Source organism: Podarcis filfolensis (assembly GCF_964270895.1).
Source record: "Podarcis filfolensis genome assembly, chromosome: 15".
Lineage (NCBI taxonomy): Eukaryota > Metazoa > Chordata > Lepidosauria > Squamata > Lacertidae > Podarcis > Podarcis filfolensis.
Window position 1 is genome coordinate 7,085,846 of NC_139618.1, and position 20,047 is coordinate 7,105,892.

The following is a 20,047-nucleotide window of genomic DNA, read 5'->3' on the forward strand; positions in this document are numbered from 1 at the left end:
AACACCAAACAATTCAAATTGACAAGAGCATTGGAGGGGGGCAAAGGGTTAAAATTTGGCAAGGAAAGCAGCAGCAGTAGCCTGGTTGAAATTAACATGCAGCAAGGGCTTAGAAAGTTCAAAGTTTGTCAGAGGTTAACCCCCCCCCCCCCCATTTGAAATCTAGCCACATTTTTCATATTGGCTGCCTTCTGCACAAGGAATCATATAGCAAAGTTTAAAGAGACAGTATCCCCTTGAAAGAATTTGGAAAAGAAGTCTCTCTGCTTCACCCCAACCTAGAGAAGTTAAGGCAATTTGGCTGAAAGGGGACAGATTCTGACATCTCCCCCCCACCCCCACAACTGGCCTAACATTCATCCCTTCTTGTCACTATAACTCATCACTGCCTCTAAATTCCTAGGTCCTTCTCTTTGCTGTGCCAAAACTGAAACATTCAGATAAATTCAGTTCTACAGACATGCTCACTTTTTTGACAGGAACCTCTCTTGTGGAGGAGCCCCTTCTGAAAACAACACAAAGTTAAGCGCCCAACGGCTGACCAGCCATTTCTCCTAAATCAAGGAATAAATATATAAAAGGGATACTGTCCCTTTCTGACATTTCAGTTTACAGACCAACAGGAATCAAGAGTCTACTTAAAGTATGTAAACTTCAAATAAAGTTATATAGACACTTGAACATTATCAATTCAGAGCTTGAAATGCTTCAGAACATATATACACACGCATATGGAAACGCCAAAGCACAAAAAGTTGATTTAACAAACAAGAATTGAGAGAATGATCTAAGAGACTTCAGACAAGGACCAAATAATAATAATAATAATAATAATAATAAAAAGTGTCTGGGCCAAAGCAGATGTAATACTTCCTGCCATTTTACTATGTTTAAGGGATCACCCTCTGGCTGTACAGCTGAATGCATTCACTCCTCCCTTATCTCAAGTGAAGATACAAGCCATGCAGCTGCACTTAACCACAGTTTCTTGTTACACACAAACCAGGAAACTGTGGTCAACGGCTCCCAAGCAAGCCAGGATTCCGAAACTAATTTCAAATCAAGGCTCCATATCCTAGGTTGCCTGGAAGCCTTTGGGTGAAACAGCCAAGTCAGACCTGAGAGCAGACCCGCTGAAATGAACAGAGATGGTTTTAAATAGCTTTACTCTGGAAATAACCCACACCGGGTGTCATCCATTAACCATAATTTCTCAGTCTGGAAATAAAGGGGAAGCCAGCAGTTTCCCGGCTCATCTCTCCACTTGCATAAAGGAAGGAGCAAAAGGGCTGTGTAGCTCTCATTACAGCTGCAACGGAGTTAACAGTGGGAAATGCTAATCAGGGTTGACTCCCAACCGAGATTAGCCGTCAACTCTAAGTGGCAGCAAGGATGGTTAGCTTTGATGCAGCTGTAAGAGTGAACCATAGTTATGAATGGTGGGAACTCAAGTGCCAGAAGGGAGTCTCTGTGATCCATTTCTGAGCCATGACTGAGGTTAGGGCATAGGAAGTATTAGGACTGAACCGGCCCCTTTGAGGAATACATTGGAGTTGGCACTAGAAAGTAAGCTTCCATTGCAGTCTTGGAAAAGACAAAGCAAAAACAAACAAACAAAAACACCCTGTCAGCTTCCTGATTATCAACACTTAAAAAGTTTAACACACTTTGCATCAAAGAACATGATCTGCTTAACCCAGCATTTGGACCCAAGATCCATCTCTCAACACAAATCAAACGGCAAGTGTCTATCACTGAATTGCTACGGACACCAAACTCATCTCTGGGAAACGAGCCACATATAAAGATACTGACACGATAAGATTAGAAAAATAGTAGGAAAAAAGTGCTTTTGGAAAAACCCAAAGTAAAAACTTCCAAGAACACACATTTTGTAGGTGCCAGGGAACTGAGCGACCCAACAGGCCTTACGCCCATGCATTTTAACATACAAAAAATGTTTTCATTCTTCACCAAGAAGAATTATTTCCTGATATTTTGCACCCTGTTAGAGGAATTCTCCATAGCTAAAGCCACCAACAGTCCCTCCTTGCCTTCAACACTTAAAAAATGATTGTAATATGGTAAATTTCTGCTCTACCCAATATCTTGGGGGGGGGGAGGGAATTTTAGCTCGTGTGAAAATAAATGATGCTTGCAGCAATAGCCTTCCTGCCACAAATAATACCAATGCTGAATAATACTTTTTTTTGCTTTTGTTTCGGAATACTGTCATTTCTCTCCTGTTTTTAAAGGCCACAGAAAGCTTAGTTCATTGTTTTCCCACTCTTGTTTTTACAGGCTTAAAAAAAGCACAAACCAAAAACAGGGCACGTGTGTGACGTTTTAACGAGCTGCAACCAAACTGGATTTCTATGCTTTCACTCTAATTTCATAAAGGAAATCTAAAAAGGAAAGGGGGAAAAAGGGAGGAGGATTCCTACTATAAACGGTCAACACAAGATCCCCTTGGCTTTTGGAAAGCTTGCAAACGCATGAGCACCCACCACGATTTGGCAGCCAAAGTCAGAACCTTGCGAGGTGGACCAGCCAAAAGGGCCTTTCCCATCTAAACACCATGGAGCTTAGCTGGAAGAGACCCACGCCATTCGCTTTTGCTAGGTAGTTACAGTCAGCTGATGCTTAATGCAGAGTTATGGGATCATTTCTATGGGGAAGTGTCTTCCACTGTACCAGTGGATCCAGTTTCGCAACACAAGGTGGCATGTCCCATTTTTACAAAAAGTCAATTATTTGCACAGAGACAGGTAGGCTCCGTAAAGTCACAGTGTGGGCATCAAGTATAGATTCTGATGCCGATACACACCACTGGGAACCTCCCCTTGCAGACTAAGGGCAGATCCACACTATGCATTTAAAGCATGTTTAAAGGGCATGACTTCCCTGCCCCAAAGAATCCTGGGGACTGTAGTTTCTCCTGACAGACCTACAGTTCCTAGTGCCCTTAAACTACAGGTTCCAGGATTCTTTGGGGAGGTGATATGCTTTGCATGTGTGTTGGACGTGCTTTAAAAGCGTAGCGTGGTTCTGCCCTGAAGAAAATGTGTTGTGGCGAAAGCATTCTGACCTTACAAAAGCCACAGACATCTTTGGACCCAAGTACGGACCTTGGTGTACAAAAACAGAACGTAAAGCAGCAATCCCGGCCAAAGAGGCCTCCCCGTTGTGAGCACTGTTCAGAGTCCTGCATTAGCCTTTTATTCTTCCCCTGCCAAGGGGTCGCCCATGCCCGGCAACTTGTGCAAATACAACGTGGGAGCTATACTGTTCGAAGATTATGAGGGTGCAAAGACTGCATGAGGCAGAATTTAAGAATACAGGTGGAGGGGCTGGGAACGGAAATTCACAATACAGACAGAGGGCCTGAAGAAGATGCTAACACTGGTTATGCCTTAAACTGAGAGTAAAATAATAATAAAAAAGGTACGACTCCCTCACCTTGCGGCCATGGTTTAGCAGTACCTTACCAATGTTGCTAACCATGGTTAAGGTTAACCTGCGCTTCAGTTTGATCAGGACTTGTAACCACTGCTTCAAGTGGGTATCAAATCCTAGCTGAACTGAAATGCCACATAGCTTGAGCATCAGTGCTAAGGTATCGCTTCAATGTAGTTAAGGCAGCAAGAGGGAGTTCGCCACCCCCACCCCCTGAAAAAAAGACTGGGGAAGGATTTGAGGCTAACTCGCCATCTTATAAGAGGGAGCTGGTATTAGGTCTGCAGTGGGCCTTGGAGATGCACTCCAAACTTCTTGAGAGAGGTGCCACATTCACTCTGACATTGCAACCTTACAGATCTTCAGAGATGAATGAGGTCTCCAAGAGTAGACGGGTCTCTTTCCAAAGAGGAGCAACCCTTGGCACAGTGGGAGGGGGCAAAGGCTAACTTGCAAAATAGTTAGGTAACACCTATGGAGTATTGAGGCAGCCTCTCGTTGGCAGCAGTCTTGTCTCGGGCGCCCTCAGGGAGTGGCGCCATGAACACAAGAGGTCCCGTCCCCCCCGGAACTGGGGCTGCTAAGAGGGTGTTGGCAATACTACGCGGCACAGGATCCACCTCAAACCATCCAAATTGGAAAATTACGTCGGACGACAACAAAGAAAAATGTGTAATACTGCTTGGTTAAGAGATTAGCAGCTTGCCAAAGAACACAAGTTCAGAGGACCGGCACGTAATACTGAAATTCAGCTCGGGGAGCAAGACTTTTAGACATTTCCATTGCCTTTCGTTACCAGAGCAATCTAACTAGTTCCTCACCTGCGGCTGGTGGATGCTGACCACTAACGGTTGGCAAATCCAAAGAGCTATCAGACATGACATGCTTAAGGTCTCCTCCCACGTCCGCCAGCTTCATGTCAAACTGGACAGAGAGCGCATCTTCAGAGTCTTCCTTGCCCACGCTGCTGCCCCCGATGGATGGGAGATCCAGAGACTTGACCGAAGCAGAGTCCTCTTTCGCATGCTTGAAAGCTGCCAGTTTGTCAACCAGGGATTTCTCGGAACTGGAGGAAAACTTGTTCGAGTGGAAGTCGGCAAAGTCGTCCTCGCTTTTCACGGACGAAGGGGTGTGGTCTTTCAGTTCTTCAAAGCCTATGCCAGGGCCGTCCAGAGACAGCTGTTTGAAGATGTCGTATTTGGTGGAGGCAGGGGCCGAGCTCTGGCCGCTCTTCAGAGTGTTGGCCAAGGAGCCAGCGGGAGGAATGGGGCTGGCCTCTTGCTTGAGTGAAGAGCCGGCGCTGTTATTGAAAGCCATGAAGTCTGCAAATTCATCCTGAGTGGCGGCCGAGGTACAATTCGACAACCCCGCAAAGAGATTGAAGTCGGCAAAGTCGTCAGGCAGGATCGAGCTGTTGCCGGGTGCCGGCAGAGTCGCAGGAGCGGCAGAAGCCGGAGGTGGTGGTGCAGGGAAAGACGGCTGCTGGGGCGAGTTGTAGGCGGGTGGAAAGGGGAGAGGTCTGTTCTCGCTGGCAGGGGCCAAGGAAAACAGATCCAAGTCCGCCAGGTTCAGAGAAGGCTTTCCTTGCGGCAGCGGCTGCTTCGACTGTGCAGGTAGAGAAGGGAAAGGCGGAGGGAAAGGTTTGTCTTTCATCGGCGGGTCTAGCGGCGAGATGCTGTCGGCGGTTTTGAAATCCGTGAAGCCGTCATCTGCTCCGGCAGACTTGAACTCTGCAAAGCTGTCTCCTGAAGAGCAAGGGAAAGGAGGAAAACGTCAGTAGGATTCTCGAGAGCGACATATGTGACTCTCTCAGCTGAGCAATAAACGTATTAATTCGCACAAATGCTCAAAATGGCTTACGGGTAATTTGTTTGTTTTGTTCACTTTCCATCTCAGTTCTTCCCAAGGGCTCAAGGCAAATAGAGAGAGTGTGTGTGTGTGTGTGTGTGTGTGTGTGTGTGTGTGTGTTGGCAGGCAGCAAGCACAAGCCAGTCAAAATCAAGCATTTTAAAGTCCTATAGATTTCAACAGGGGAGATTTAGAATTCTACTGAAGATGACCATTCAAACCAATGGGACATCTTTGATCAATACATTTTCTTCTTTTCACATATATTTTCATTCCTGAAGTATTCTGTGATTTCCTGTATTGGGGATAATTTAATTTATCTTGGGTCTTTCTTTCATACGCTGGAATTATGAACAGAAGTATAGTCTGCATTTAATTTAATTTGCATTTAATTCAGGCATTACAGCCTTTCAGTAGGAAGAATTTTTCACATCTGTTTTTCCTGTTTTTTTGCAAGGCAGACTTATTCCCCAATTTTGAATAATACACCAAAAAGACCACCCATTTCTGAAAAGAACTTCTCTGCCAAGTGGAAATCCCCTGCACACAGGGGAGCAGAGTGGGTTACAATGATAACAAAACAACTAGCCTGCCCCAAGAGAAATTTTGAGCAAAACTACTGTCTCAAATACCAAGGAAGTGATGTATGCATGGGTAGCCCACATGATGCCCTGAACTGTCATGCTAGCTAGTTGGAGTCCAACAAATATCCGAGAGGGGGGTGTCACAGGTTAGCTGCCCCTAATGTAAAGTAATTAGAAGAAATACAGTCCCACGCAGGCCATGTTCACATGCGATCAACTCTCAGTTTAGAAAGTCAAGGTGTGTACACACTTTGTGTAGCTGTTTTGTTCTCACTTCATTCTTCCCTTCACATGAATGAACCAACAAACGAGCGAGCCCCAGTTAACTATAGTTTCCTGTTACATCCAGACCAGGAAACCATGGTCGATGGCTTCCAAACCACCATAATTTGAAGCTGTGACTTAAAGTTGGTTTCCAAATCCTGGCTTGTTTGGAAGACATGAACCATAGTTTCCTCATTGACGTGTAACAGGCAATAATGGTCAACTGCAGCTTCCTGGCTTGTTTCGATCTACATGTGAAGAGCAAAGCAGCTTTGTGCAGGTTCCTGAAGTCTATGCATCTCTCAACTTATTAAACAGAGATTTTTATCATGGGTATGCGGCCAGTGGGATACGGCTAAATTGTGCTGTGGTCGTTTGGTTATTGAGAAGGGGTTTCCTAGAAGTCTGGGTAATTTGTTTGGGGTGGGGAAGAAAATCAGCTGCTATCACTGTTTCATAGGTGGGCACAAATGCTTTCTACATAACTAAAAAGCTGTGATTATACATGCTTAATTGTATTAGCCCATCAATAGTATTGTAATGAGCCTTGATAAAAGAAGAATACAGCTTGTCGAGATAACAAAACTGTAATTATGTGCTGTAAGAACTGACGCAAATTGCCTTCGTTTGCATAATTTATACAAGTCAAAGAACTAGATTTTCTTTGAGGTAGAAATGCACCCCTCTCCCTGGCAGTGTAGCGGACCCATAGCTCTTAAGGCACTAGCTATTCAGAAGCAACAGCCCATCTGGTGGCAAAGTGAGATAAGCTTCAAATTCAATTTAAGCATCTCATTTATTTATTATATAGTGAATCAAATTGATTGATCAATCAATCAATCAATCAATCAATCACCTGATGCCATTCCCCGAGTGTCCCTGATTTCACAAGTTAGGTGGGCAGCTCTTATCGGGGTGGGGGAGAAATCCGATTCAGTTTTCACTTAAAGGCAGATCTACCTCATTTAGACTCTCCAAAACAACACATGACTCAAAATGCAGGTAAGCTTTCAAAATTCACACTGCTCTGAATTTTGCAATGCGCCTACCCAGCCAAGTAACGTGTGAAAGAGTGGTTGGGTAAAGTGTGTATAAAAATGCTGACACTGGTGAAAATTAACTTACAAAATGCATTGTATATGGGGAGATCGCTTTGCAAAAATGTGTATTTTAGGCAAAGCTGTACACTAGAATCTGCACTAAAATTCCTATGAATTGTCATGAGGACTTAAAGAAAACACATGCAGCACACACAGTGCAAACTCAAACAGAAACGTGGAGAGCTGAACTTAAGATTGCAAAAAACAGAACCTGAGAGAAACAAACATGGACGAACTTGCCTATCCCTAAGTTATCATCTGGGGGTGCCTCAATGCATCAATTTCCTCCTCAGGCAACTTCATGGGGTGCCATCATTGCTACCATTTCTAAGCCCATCACTTTCCTCATGAACTTTAAATGATCAATATCAACCCCTCAAAGCCGTTTCCCCAATAACGGTACTTCTTTTTACCAGCATTGCTTAATTGTTTTTTATTCTGCTTGGAGTTAATTATTTAGAGCCAATGTTTTGTACTGTCTTCGTCGGCGATGTAATGCTATCTCTTGGGGAAATAATAGTAAAAAAGAATTAAAAACCCTGTTTATCTAAACAGCTGTTCCCAAGGTTGGTGGTGGCCAGCCTTCCTTTCTTTAAGCTAGCTCCACGTTAATGAATCAGGAAGGCAAGTAGATGGTTCCTTAGTGGGAGACAGTTGTTGGAAAATGACAAAACGTCTTACCTACCTACAAAAGCTTAAGACATAGTAAATTGGCTTGCCCGAGGTCCTACAAAACTTCTTGCTGGTTTTGCTACAGCAAACTAGCATGCTCGTCCCTCTGGAAGTTATTAGAAGATGGTTTCTTGATACACAAATATCTCTGAAATGGAGTTTGGGGGAGATACCACTCCAGATAAGGACAGGAGGCAGCAGTGTCTATGTATGTTTGCGGTAACCACAGGAACAGAGGGCTTTTTGGAGTGGAGAGGGGCTTCAACAAGGAGAAACGGAGCCAAGTTATAGGCTGGAAGCCACTTTGGCTTATCTGATGTGGACCAGAGGGGTCTGCTGCTTGCTAGGTGTGTAGCTGCCCATTCCACAACTTATATGCTAACAGGAGGCTGAGCATCAAATTCTGGCACCCAAAGAAATGTGAGTGCGTCTGAATGGGCATGTTCAAAGTCAGAAAGGCTGAACCTGTGCGAACAAGAACTGAGCAAGAAGAGCAAACAGTCTCTTGTGCAGTCTGGATTCTTGTAGAGATATTTTCTGAAGCCTTTTTCACATACGCTCTTGGTCATGCTTGGGCACAACAGACGGCCTGGAAGATGATGCTGGAAATCCCTGCCCTACTTCAACTTTCTCCAGCTATCACCTGTGTACATGTTGTTACCTTAGAACAGGATGCTTAGGAATGTAGCCACATCTATCTCAGTACTGCTTACACGGACTGGCAGTGGTTCTCCTGGGTTCCAGGCAGAGGATATTCCCAGCTATATTTGGAGATGCCAGGAACTGAATCTGCATGCAGGGCAGGGGCTCTAGATACTGAGCTACAGCCCCTCTCTTAAGACACTAGAGCTGCCTTACACAGAGCTAGACGACATAGTTGGCCCCATTGAATTCACTTAATTTTGATTAACCCATTCACCAGCAGGACATATTTACACAGAAGCTGCTGTAAAAATATGTCTACATTACTTGAAAGGTAATGCAATGCAAAACTTCTATCTATATCTACTCACACACACAGAGAGAGAGGTTTTGCTTTATCTTATTTCAAATCACCGTCACCATGAAAACAGAAAACCCAGTTAAGTCAGTTTCACAAATGCTGCCATAAGTTAACAGAAAGAGCAAACCAACGCTTCAGGCCAGTTTAAACTGTGGCAAAGATTGGCAAAATGGGGTAGCAACAGTCACTTGACTTCCAGTTGCCTGTGACACTACTGCATACAAGGATGGAGAGGAGGGGCAAGGGAGTGGTGAGGCTGGTATAGTGCAAACACTCCAGCAGAGCCAATCCAGAACTCCAACCGGTACATTGGCTCTGCACCAACCTTGCACCTCCCAGGATGCAACAGTGATGTGGGTGTTTGGAGGTGACCGATGCTGCTCCACCACCCGCTACTGAGGGAAAAGGTACTGAGGTCACATCAAACAGAACTCCTGTTACGCGGACCTGGTTCTTTCAGGTGGTGCAAACTCCAGCTTTCCCAGACGGGGAGAAAAGCACCTTTGTGAAACTGACGTCAACCCAAACCGAGGCAAGGTACAGCAAAACTCAACTTACTGGTGGGCTGCAAGCTTTTCCGTTAGAAATGTAAGCTGGTGAAAGGGTTAAAAGTGAAAAGAGGGCAATTCAAAACCAACTTCTCTTTCTCCGAAATACTGGACGGGCTCAGACGTTTTTCATGCCGAGCCAACGCCTTGCTTGGTGCAACGCTCCAACCTGATTAAGGGTGCTGGAGATCTCAAAAAGGATGCCACGATTTTGTGACTTTTTTTGTTGTTGACCTTAATAAAGGTATTTTTGCAACTGTCGACTTTTTGAGTGATATGCTAGGCAGCTTCACAGATAAAATATTCTGTACTTCCTTCAGGGAGAGGCTCCCTAGGAAGTCTCCGGTCTCGGTGCTGACAAGGGCTGAAGTCCTGCTTAGTTTTAAAAATGTTAATGGCATTCCAAGTCTCCAAAGCAGTTGCCTCCAATTTTCACTTGTTACACTGAGACGATGGAAAGCTTGCGTTACAGTCCAGTTATTGAGAAACTGAGACTCGTGATGCGTTTCCCCTGGCCTCAGATTATTGAAATGCACACAGCATCTGATGAAACAGCCTGTAGCCCACTGAGTTAATTAGCTATAGCATATTTGCCAGTCTTTTGAAAAAGGTGCTTTAAAAAAAAGGACTCTAGTCCATTTTGATCCAGGAAACTGCATCTTTCCCAGAAAATGTAACTACGCCGCCCTTGGGGACCTTATGGAAATGAGCTTTCCTGGAAACAGCTATGAGAAAGCTGTACTTTTCTGCAGTTATATAAAATGGCAATAAACTGAGATGGAAGAAGGCTCATTGCAGCATTTCCCCACAGCCTGAAAGAGCGGAGAAAGAAATGCCTAGCTTTGAAAAGCAGCTGCATATTAGCAGGCATTTAAGCCAGAACTTACACTCGCTTCCTAACAGCTGGGATTGATGGAGGTTGCAGTCCAAGCAGGAAGGTTGTTTCAATTATTTAAAGTAGGGTGGCCCCCAACCTCTGAGTCCACTGACCCCCTTGATGAGCTTGCCACTGACCCCAACCCAACTTCTTAGGAAGGTAAATGAGACAAAGTCAAGGAATATTAAAGGCAGCTTCCTTTTATGCCTTTGCATCTTTGTGGGGGAGTGAAAGAGGGGTGTTAGAATTGAGACACTGTAAAAAAAAAGTTTAAAAAGTGGAACTCTGCACCTCTAGGTCCCATTGACCATGTGTGTGTGTGTGTGTGTGTGTGTGTGTGAGAGAGAGAGAGAGAGAGAGAGAGAGAGAGAGAGAGAGATGCGGGGGGGGGGGGGGGAGAGAGGGAGTGAATATTCACCACTTTGGGAACCCTGGTTTAAATAAATGTCTACATACACTGTATTAATGCCATGAGATTCGTGTTGGTAGGATATTTGCCAAACCTACAGAGACACTTTAAACAACCTGAAAAAGAAGCACAGAGTCAACAAGGCAAAGATATCAAGGTTTGCAAATCTGGCACACTTACCTAAGGGCTTACTCTCAGGCTGCTGCTCCAGCACTCGAAAAGCACTGTACTTGTCTCCATAATCTATTGTGGGTATAATTATTTTTTTTAAAAAAAGGAAAATTCAGTCACAATATAGTTAAATTAAGGCTGGAATAAAAGACACACACACACACACTCATCACAAGTTAAAAATTGGCACGTTACGTAAAGTGTTTGCGTGACTGTCTTTAGATCAGCCGCTAAAGAAATAATTCTTTCTGAGATGTGTTCTTGGGCACTTCTTGAGAAAAATCAGTTGCTTTCTCCTTTACTTTTCCTGGTGATCAACATGCCTCCCCCTCCCCCCTTTGTTTCCCAGTCCTACCTTGCAGCCTAGGCATTTTGTAGTAGCAGTTGGAAGCAGGAATTACGCTGCTCAGGAATCTCAACGGAAGAGTCATATTTCAGTGGCAGAGCATCTGCTTTACATGCAAAAGCTCTTCTGTTCCATGCTCAGCCTCTCCAGGTAAGACTAGGAAAGACCCAGGTCAGAAACTCTGGAGAGCTGCTGCCAGCCAGGGCAGACAATACTGAGCCAGACTCAATGTAAGGCCGCTCCCTAAGTAATTGAGTCCCACTGTGCTCAGTTGCGGCTTATTCCCAGTTATTCCATCCTCCCTCCAAAGGGCTGTCCGTTCTAGTTTAAAGAACTCTAAAGAGGAAGAGCAGGAGGGGCCTTAAAGTCGCCCATCAACAGTTAGTATCCGGAAAAGACTCAGCAGGCACAGAGTCTAAGTTCTTCATCACATTGCTAAGCAATAGGGCGTTTTTATTTCAATTTTAGTCACCGTGTCTACATTTGCATCCGTGCATAGCAATCAGCAAGTGCAGGTTTGGTGTCCCCCGTACAACAATCAATATTCCTTGCACATAGAAATCAAGGATTTCAAGGGCAAGGGCTTAAGCTTAGTGTTTATTACAATTCTAGCCTACCTTTCCTCCAAGGAGCTTAAGGTGGTGTACAAAGCTCCCCCCCCCCCGATTTCATCCTCACAACAACCCTGTGAGGTAGGCTAGGCTGAGAGGCCCAAAGGTCACCCAGTGGGAATCTGAACCCTCGTCTGCTGGGTCCTAGTCCAGCACTTTGATGACGACATCACACTGGATGCAGATTTACACCAAGGTTATCCGTATATCCCACCTCTCCTCTAAGGAGCTCAAGGTGGCCTACATGGATCTCACTCTCTCCATATTAGCCTCACACACGACAGCTTCACGCTTGGATCTGGTGCATGAGGAGGGAAAGGTAAACCTGGTAAATGGGGATAGGCAGGGCCGGCCCACTCATGAGGTCAGGGAAGGTGGCTGCCTCAAGCGCAGCAAACCCCAATGTTGCTCTTTCTCCCCCCCCCCCCTTGTTCCTGATGTACATATCCACTCACCCCTCCTTCCCTGGTGGGGACCGGGGCAAGGGGCTAGATTTTTTTGTTCGCCTTGGGTACCAAAATGTCTTGGGCCACCCATGGGGAAAGGAGAAGTGTTCTTCATAGACGAGTGATCGACCCATTAAAGGTCATAACAAAGAGGAGTGCACCAATACATTAGATAGCTGCTTTTTTTACCTCCAAGCGAAGCTGTGCTTTCTGTAGCCTTGTCGGTGGCAATCCCTTTGAAAACGGCGTACTTATCCACAGCGGGCGGCACCTTCGCGCCAGAGAGCGGGATCAGCATCGGAGGGGCGCTGCATAAAAAAAGCAAGGGAAGGGGAAAATGTGAGGAGAGGGCTGGGCACAAAGGGCCTTGCTCCTGCAGAGACCGGCTCAGTTGTCAGAGAAGACGTTCTCAAGCTTTGCATTAGGGTGGAAATGGAGTCATCATCATCAAACCTTTATTGCATTAGCATACAGCCATAGCAGGATAAGACAAAAATGCTAGAGAGAAGCAACCTAACAAAATTCAAACGATATTACTGGCATTGTGACATTTAAATTACCCTAAAACAATAATGTAAAAATTTAGTTGCCAGCGCCGGGAATCTAAAATGCAGATGTATATAAAACATATAATGGCCCCAAAATAGGCTCGGCACATTAGGTTAAAAAGGTAATACAAAGAATTAAAACAGGTCCAGGTCTGGGACACACTACCCAGTCAGTGTAGCCCTGAGTTTCAAAGCCTGCACTATAAAGATTGCCACCCCACATGAAATTTGGGGATTTGCATCCACAAGAAGCGATTTCAAACAGTCTTCCTTAGATGTGATGGTGGGCGGGATCAAGAGGAGGAGCTTAGTTCTTATTAGCTCATAAATAGGGCAGTAGAAAAAGAAATGTATGAAGTCCTCTACTTCATTCATTGTGCATGGACATAGACGCTGCGTAATGGGGGTCTTAAAGTAAATCCCCTGCAAGAAGGCCGTGGGTATAGAATGGAAACGGGCCATGGTAAACGCTCTTCTCAAATTGGGCTCCGTCAAGTCTATCAAGTAGTTGGCCAGTGATCTTACCACTTTCACTTTAGGGAACCACTTGGAGAGGCGAGCTGTGGTGGACTGAGCCCGGTCCATGGCCTCGTCTCTTGTAAGAATCCAGGCCCGGATATTATGATGGTCCCAAGATGACAGCGTGTCAAGATCTGGGAGGGAGTAGCGTGCCGTGATAATCTCCATGGCCTTGGACCATTTGTTGTTATGAGCACAAGTTAAAAAGGCTTGCCTGGCTAGTAGGGAGCCTGGGGCATTGATTAATTTACAATAAAAACTAATTATTCTAATGTGGGCTCTCGCAACAATAGAGGGGAGGCCCAGTTCTGTTCTTAACTGTGCAGCAACCGAGCCCTTGGGGAGGCCCAGTAACTTTCGTGCAAAAGAGTTTTGTAGAATCTCGAGCCGTTGTAGTGTTTTTAAATTGGGTGGAAATGGAGTCAAAGGAGGGGCTGGGAGTGATCTTGATGCAAGAACAGCTTCTGGTAGCCTGAGAGGGCACTTGTGGCAGAGCACAGGGTACGACTTCTACAGCAATGGGGGAGAAACCTCAGACTCTCCAGGTCTCTCTATCTGGCTCTCAGAACTCTCCCAGGCCTGAACTCTCCCTGGCCCCGCTTCACACTTGAACCACGATAATGCCTCTTACCGGTCTGGAGGGAGGATAAACGGGGGTGTGTGTTTAAACTAGCCTACTGTAATATTTACATCCTTTGCCCCTCCCACTTTTGCCTCTGGCCCTGCCTACCACTGGCATGTGACCTCCCAGGAAGCTGGTCCTGAAGGCAATGTGGCCTTTGGGCTGGAAAAGGTTCCCTACCCCCATTCAAGGGTGAAGAAAACCACACACACACATATACGCAATGCTAAAATTTATGCCGCAAGATTTCCCGACGATATTTTTAGGGTAAGAGAGGGAAGGGGAAAAAATCAGTAACAAGCTGCATGGTGTCCCCCCACCCCTTTACCACCTACATAGATTTTGCTCTGGATTGACAGTCCCTACCTTAAGCCAAAAATCATCCGTTTGAGTTTAAAAGGGAGGGCAGAGAAATTAGACGGGCATACAAAAAATCCTGGCAAAAAGGAAGAGGAAGGAGATTTCTGGCCCACCCAGAACCTGTCTTCTTGCATCCTTTTCTCACACACCCGTTCCCTCTGTCATCCACCACCCCCCCGCTCATTTTGGACAAATCCACCATTTCCTCTCTTATCTTTATTTATTTGAACAATTTATATACAGCTTAATGACAACTGTCTCTAAGTGGTGTACAAGAACCCACAACATAGATAGATAAAAATCAATCAAAACTATAAAATCAGACTTTAATTAAAATGCCTGCTGGAATAAAAAAAAAAAATCTCTTTTGTAGGCACTGTAAGTTCAACAGGGAGGGTGGAAGGTGATGTACAAAATTCAATAGAAACAGCTAAAAAGCAGTTAAATACACACTGATCTAGTTGATTAAGCATCCAAACACTGCAGCTCCCATGCAAATCTATGTTTTGTTGTGGTGGGAAAAAGCAAAGCCACCCCAGATTAGCTTCACCACACAACTCACATATCTTATCTCCCTGCTGACAGCTCGGAACAGCATCCTCGACATTAAAACAACTCATGCTTTTGTTTAACCTCAAATCCACGCCACCAAATCGAAAATATGGATTTCTGTGGGATTCACAGATACAGGGGTTTTGTTTTGTTTTTGGAAAAAATGGACTGGGAGCAAGACACTTTCAAATAAATCTCCTTATCAGTGGCCTACAAGCTGAGCAGTTCACAGATGCATGCTAATGGGGGCTCATGGAGCCTGCAGAAGGGGGAAGAGAGAGGGACTACACAAATAAAGAGAGCAAGAGGTAACATTTATGGAAATCTTATGCAACTTCACACCGGGTATCTAGCAGGATGCTGTATGGCAAGCCTAATCACCAGCTGTCTGTAGAGCTGGAGACTTCCCCCACCCCACCCCTCCACCCTCCAAAAATAAGTCTTTCAAACAATTAGACCAGCATATTAGACTGCAAACAATTACGCCACTCCAGAGGGGAGGTGCAGTCACACGGGACAGAGACGCAGGTGAGGCTTTTCCAGGAAAAACAACCTCTCCCTTCCACAGCTACATATCTGCTGACTCACACCCCAGTTAGACCGTCATGGGAGGACATTTTCTGTGCCAAAGATGAATGGCTGCAATGCATTCTACATATTTATATATAGCGGCTTCTAAGTGTAAGAGGAAAAGTAATATGCAATAAAAAGAAGGCTGGAATGGCTAAGTCATAATTGCTGTGTTTATGGTATAGGTCATTATACTGCGTTAAACGTAATTACTGTTACTTATTGCAGTAAGACCAGGAATTCATTTCAATGCAAGATACAGTGAAGAAAGCAGGGAGCTGTCTTATATTAAGTCCGACCATGGCTCCACCTACACTGACAGGCAGCAGCTCTCCAGGTTTCTCTCCCAGTCCTAACTGGAGATGCTAAAGATTGACCCTGGGACACTTGGCAGTGCAAAATAGATGCTCTACTACTGAGCCACAGGCCTTCCCTGGGGTGGGGTGGGGGGCGGGAAGCAAGATTCCAGTCATCACGGTTCTGAATTATACCTGCTCTCCAAGGTTTCAAATGGGGTTTTTCCCCTGGCCTTACCTGGGATTGAACCTGGGACTTTTTGCCTCCCAATCACATGATCACTGAGCTATAATCGTTCCCCATTTACAAGAGAACTAACCAGTGGCTCTCCTACAAAGCTTGGACATGACTGGCCTAAAACGTAACTGGATCCGATTTAGAATGAGCTATGGACATATTCCTGTTTCTATGTCTTCTAAGTGGGAAGATGTGAAAAGCTATTTTTGTTTGTTTTTGACACACAAATATACACACACTTGCCAGCAAAAAGCCCTACAGTAAAAGTACGTTTTAAAAATCCTCTACCTGCTCTGCTGCTGTGCTGCACTCGCCTTGCTTGATCCAGATGTTTCTCCCTGGAAATCTGTAAAGGTGTCATCAAGCCCCCCAGACTTAGAAGCGTCCTGGAAATCTTGGAAGTCGTCGTCATCCTGTTTGGCTGCCTAGATTAATATGAAATCATAAAGTCCCCTTTCAGGGCGAGAGCAATCTTGTACCTAGCTGCTTTGCATTCTTTAAAACTAACACTACTATGCTATCTATGTATTTTGTTATTTATTGGCTACTCCTAAAGTTCCTAGGAGGCTTCCAATAGCAGAGATGCACACTTTTCCTTCTCTTCCATTAAAACCAGAAGCATGCTTTGTTCCTACACCCCAGAAGATTTGCTTTCATAGTGCACAGGAGAAAGAAGCGTTCCGGGAGATGACGGCGCCGGGTCAGGTCTCCACTGAGTCTCTGCTGTGTGAGTAGGAGCTCTAATTATCAAATTACTCTGATAAAAAGGCTCAACCTATGAAAATAACTGCCAACTTTTATCAGTAAAAGACTCTGGGAGCTGTCGGGTGGACTTTCAAATCTCCCCTCCCTTTTGAAGCTACTTAAATCAACTTTGAACTCCCCCCTTGCAAAGCCCTTAAAACTGTGGGCTGGATAAAGTAGCCCTATTTACCGTATTTTTCGCCCTATAGGACGCACTTTTCCCCCTCCAAAAATGAAGGGAAAATGTGTGTGCATCCTATGGGGCAAATGCAGGCTTTCGCTGAAGCCTGGAGAGCAAGAAGGGTCGGTGCGCACCGACCCCTCTCGCTCTCCAGGCTTCAGGAAGCTATCCGCAAGCCTTGGGAGCCCGTGGGAGTTCCCGCCGGTCTCCCAAGGCTTGCGGAGAGCTGCCTGCATGCCGAAGCCTGGGGCGCACTGAGAAGCGCGCCCTGGGCTTCGGGCAGCTCTCCGCAAGCCGTGGGAGCCCGGCACGACTTCCAGCCGGGCTCCCTAGGCTTGAGAATAGCAGCCTGTTCTGGGGGCTGGGGTCGGGGGAAGCTCGGGCTTCCCCCGCCCCAGCCCTGCACCTGGGAGGGAAGTATTTTTTTTTCTTTATTCCCCCCCCAAAAAAAACTAGGTGCGCCCTATGGGCCGGTGCGCCCTATGGGGCAAAAAATACGGTATTTATGAGTCCAAGCATGGTACTTATAAGACAATGTTGCAAAGAACTGGGGATTTCACCCACAGAACCCGTAACAACTGACCAAAAGAAAAAACAGGCCAAAATTTCAACATGCTTTCAACCCAAGGCTAATGAAGCAAATAATCCAGGAAGCCTCCATGCTCATGAGTGGTCTGCAAGGAGAAAGAAGCGTCGGCTCCCAGAGGAGGGTGTTTGCAGAGCTTCTGCATAAGTCATTGTTCAAAGCACAGCTCTTTCCCATGTATCATGCAGAGAGTCCTTCCAAGGAGCACAGAATCACAGAATCGTAGAGTCGAAGGGACCATAAGAGTCATCTAGGCCAACCCCCTGCAATGCAGGAATCTTTTGCCCAGCGTGGGGATCGAACCCACAGCCCTGAGATTAAGAGTCTCGCACTCTACTGACTGAGCTATCCCAGCTAGCAGTAATTCTGCTGCATGTCTGCATCGAAAGTGACTGGGTGATCCTATCGCACTGCATACAGATGCACAGCAGAGGCAAACTGTAGTTAAACATAGCTGCATAAAACCCATTGAAATTAACGGACATTGTTAATTCATTTACTGAAATGCGTTTATAAACTGCTTACTTTAAAAAATAAATAAATCTAAGTTTTAAAAAACAAACAACATATTGTTAGAACATTAAACAAAAATAAAACAACAGTATTTAAAAACAAGCACCACAGGGCTGTATCCGACTAAGTTTTACTCAGAACAGACCCCTTGAAATGAAAGGATCTAAGTCGATAGTACAGTGGTACCTCAGTTCTTGAACGTCTCCATTGATGAACATTTCAGAACCCGAACGCCAAAAACCCAGAAGTAAATGCTTCCATTTTCGAACGCACCTCGGAAGTCAAATGGCTTCCGCTGTGTGTTTTTTCAATTTTCTCAATTGAATTTGCAGACAGCCCTTTGTGCCTCGGTTTTTGAACCTTTTGGAACTCAAACGGTCTTTCGGAATGGATTACGTTTGAGAACCGAGCTACCGTTGTACCCTTTAACTTCAATGTGTCTACTCTGAGTCAGACCAACACTGACTACAACCCAGTAAAATTTAAAAGAAAAGAGGCACTGAAACACAATGAAAGCCATCTAAAAACACCGTAATTTCTATGGATTCTAAGCTGCCTTGCATACAGTCATGCAGAGAAATGGCATGCAGGTTAAAAATGAAGCACAAATACTTCAAAAATGAAAGCAAACAAACAGGATGTGAGAACGGCAAGTGAGCATTAATAATAATAATAATAATAATAATAATAATATCTTTATTGTCATTGCCCCCTCTCAGGGACAACGAAATTACTTGACTGCTCCATAAAAATACTAATTAAAACAATACAGTATAGTACAGCAAGGAAGATTAGATGACTTTCAAAGTCCAGGCTTCCCATTCAGGGCCGAGATCGCTCTGGAGAAGAAGCTGTTCTTAAGACGGCTCGTTCTTGTCTTCATCGTCCTGTATCTCCGTCCCGATGGCAGGAGCTCGAAGAGACAGTGACCAGGATGCGATGGATCTTTTACTATGTCCAGTGCCTTCCTATGGCACCTTGTGGCATAAATCTGCTCTAAGGTGGAAAGTGGGCAGCCAACAATGCTCTCTGCTGCCTTAACAACTCTGCACAACCCCATCCTGTCCTGGGTAGTACAGCTTCCGTACCACACACATAAGCCATAAGTGAGCACGCTCTCAATGGCACAGTGATAGAAGGCAAGCAGCAGTTTCTGCGGAAGATGGTTTTTCCTTAGAATTCTCAAAAAGTACAGTCTCTGCTGCGCCTTCTTCACAAGCCCCCTTGTGTTGACACTCCAGGACAGATCCTCTTGTAATTCAATACCCAAAAATCTGAACGTTGTTACCCTCTCCACACAGACCCCATCAATCAAAAGTGGCTGGATATTGCTCTTCTGTCTCCTGAAGTCCACCACAAGCTCCTTTGTCTTCCTTGTATTTATGAGCAAGTTGTTAGCTCTGCACCACTCTGTCAGCCGCTCCACCTCATCTCTATAGTCCGTTTCACCCTCCCTTTCAGGGATGAGCCCAATCACGGTTGTGTCATCTGCAAATTTGACAACCTTATTACTAGGGTGAGCAGCGACACAATCGTACGTGTAGAGAATATAAAGGAGCGGACTGAGTACGCATCCCTGTGGTGTTCCTATGTTAGTCTTAAGCATTTTAGAGGTATAAGGGCCCAACCGAACCCTCTGGGAGTGGTCTGACAAAAAGTCCAGTATCCACCCACAAAGTGATAACGGAAGCCCCAGATCTTCCAGTTTAGACATCAGACGTTGTGGTAGAATGGTATTAAATGCCGAGCTGAAATCTAAAAAAAGCAGTCTGGCATAACCCCCCCGCTGCTCCAAATGTGCAAGGACGGCATGGAGGGCAATCGCCACAGCGTCCTCTGTCGATCTTTTCGTTTTATAAGCAAATTGGAATGTGTCCAGTCCCTCTGGTAGGCAGGCAATGACGTGATTTCGTACCAGCTTTTCAAAGCACTTCATGATTATAGGTGTGAGTGCTACTGGACGAAAGTCATTCAGATCTTCCG

General features: G+C 45.2%; 1 protein-coding gene across 6 annotated transcripts in view; it reads right to left on the reverse strand.

Moving 5' to 3' along the window:
• Positions 1 to 20,047, reverse strand: part of SYNRG (synergin gamma) — a 60,171-nt gene that overhangs the window by 19,677 nt on the left and 20,447 nt on the right. For all 6 annotated transcript variants that reach the window (XM_083587408.1, XM_083587413.1, XM_083587412.1 and 3 more), the window contains 4 exons: positions 16,329 to 16,465; positions 12,525 to 12,643; positions 10,942 to 11,004; positions 4,278 to 5,201 (listed from right to left, as the gene is read on the reverse strand). In XM_083587408.1, the coding sequence (XP_083443534.1) occupies positions 4,278 to 5,201; positions 10,942 to 11,004; positions 12,525 to 12,643; positions 16,329 to 16,465 (1,243 nt within the window). The remainder of the gene's footprint in view (positions 1 to 4,277; positions 5,202 to 10,941; positions 11,005 to 12,524; positions 12,644 to 16,328; positions 16,466 to 20,047) is intronic.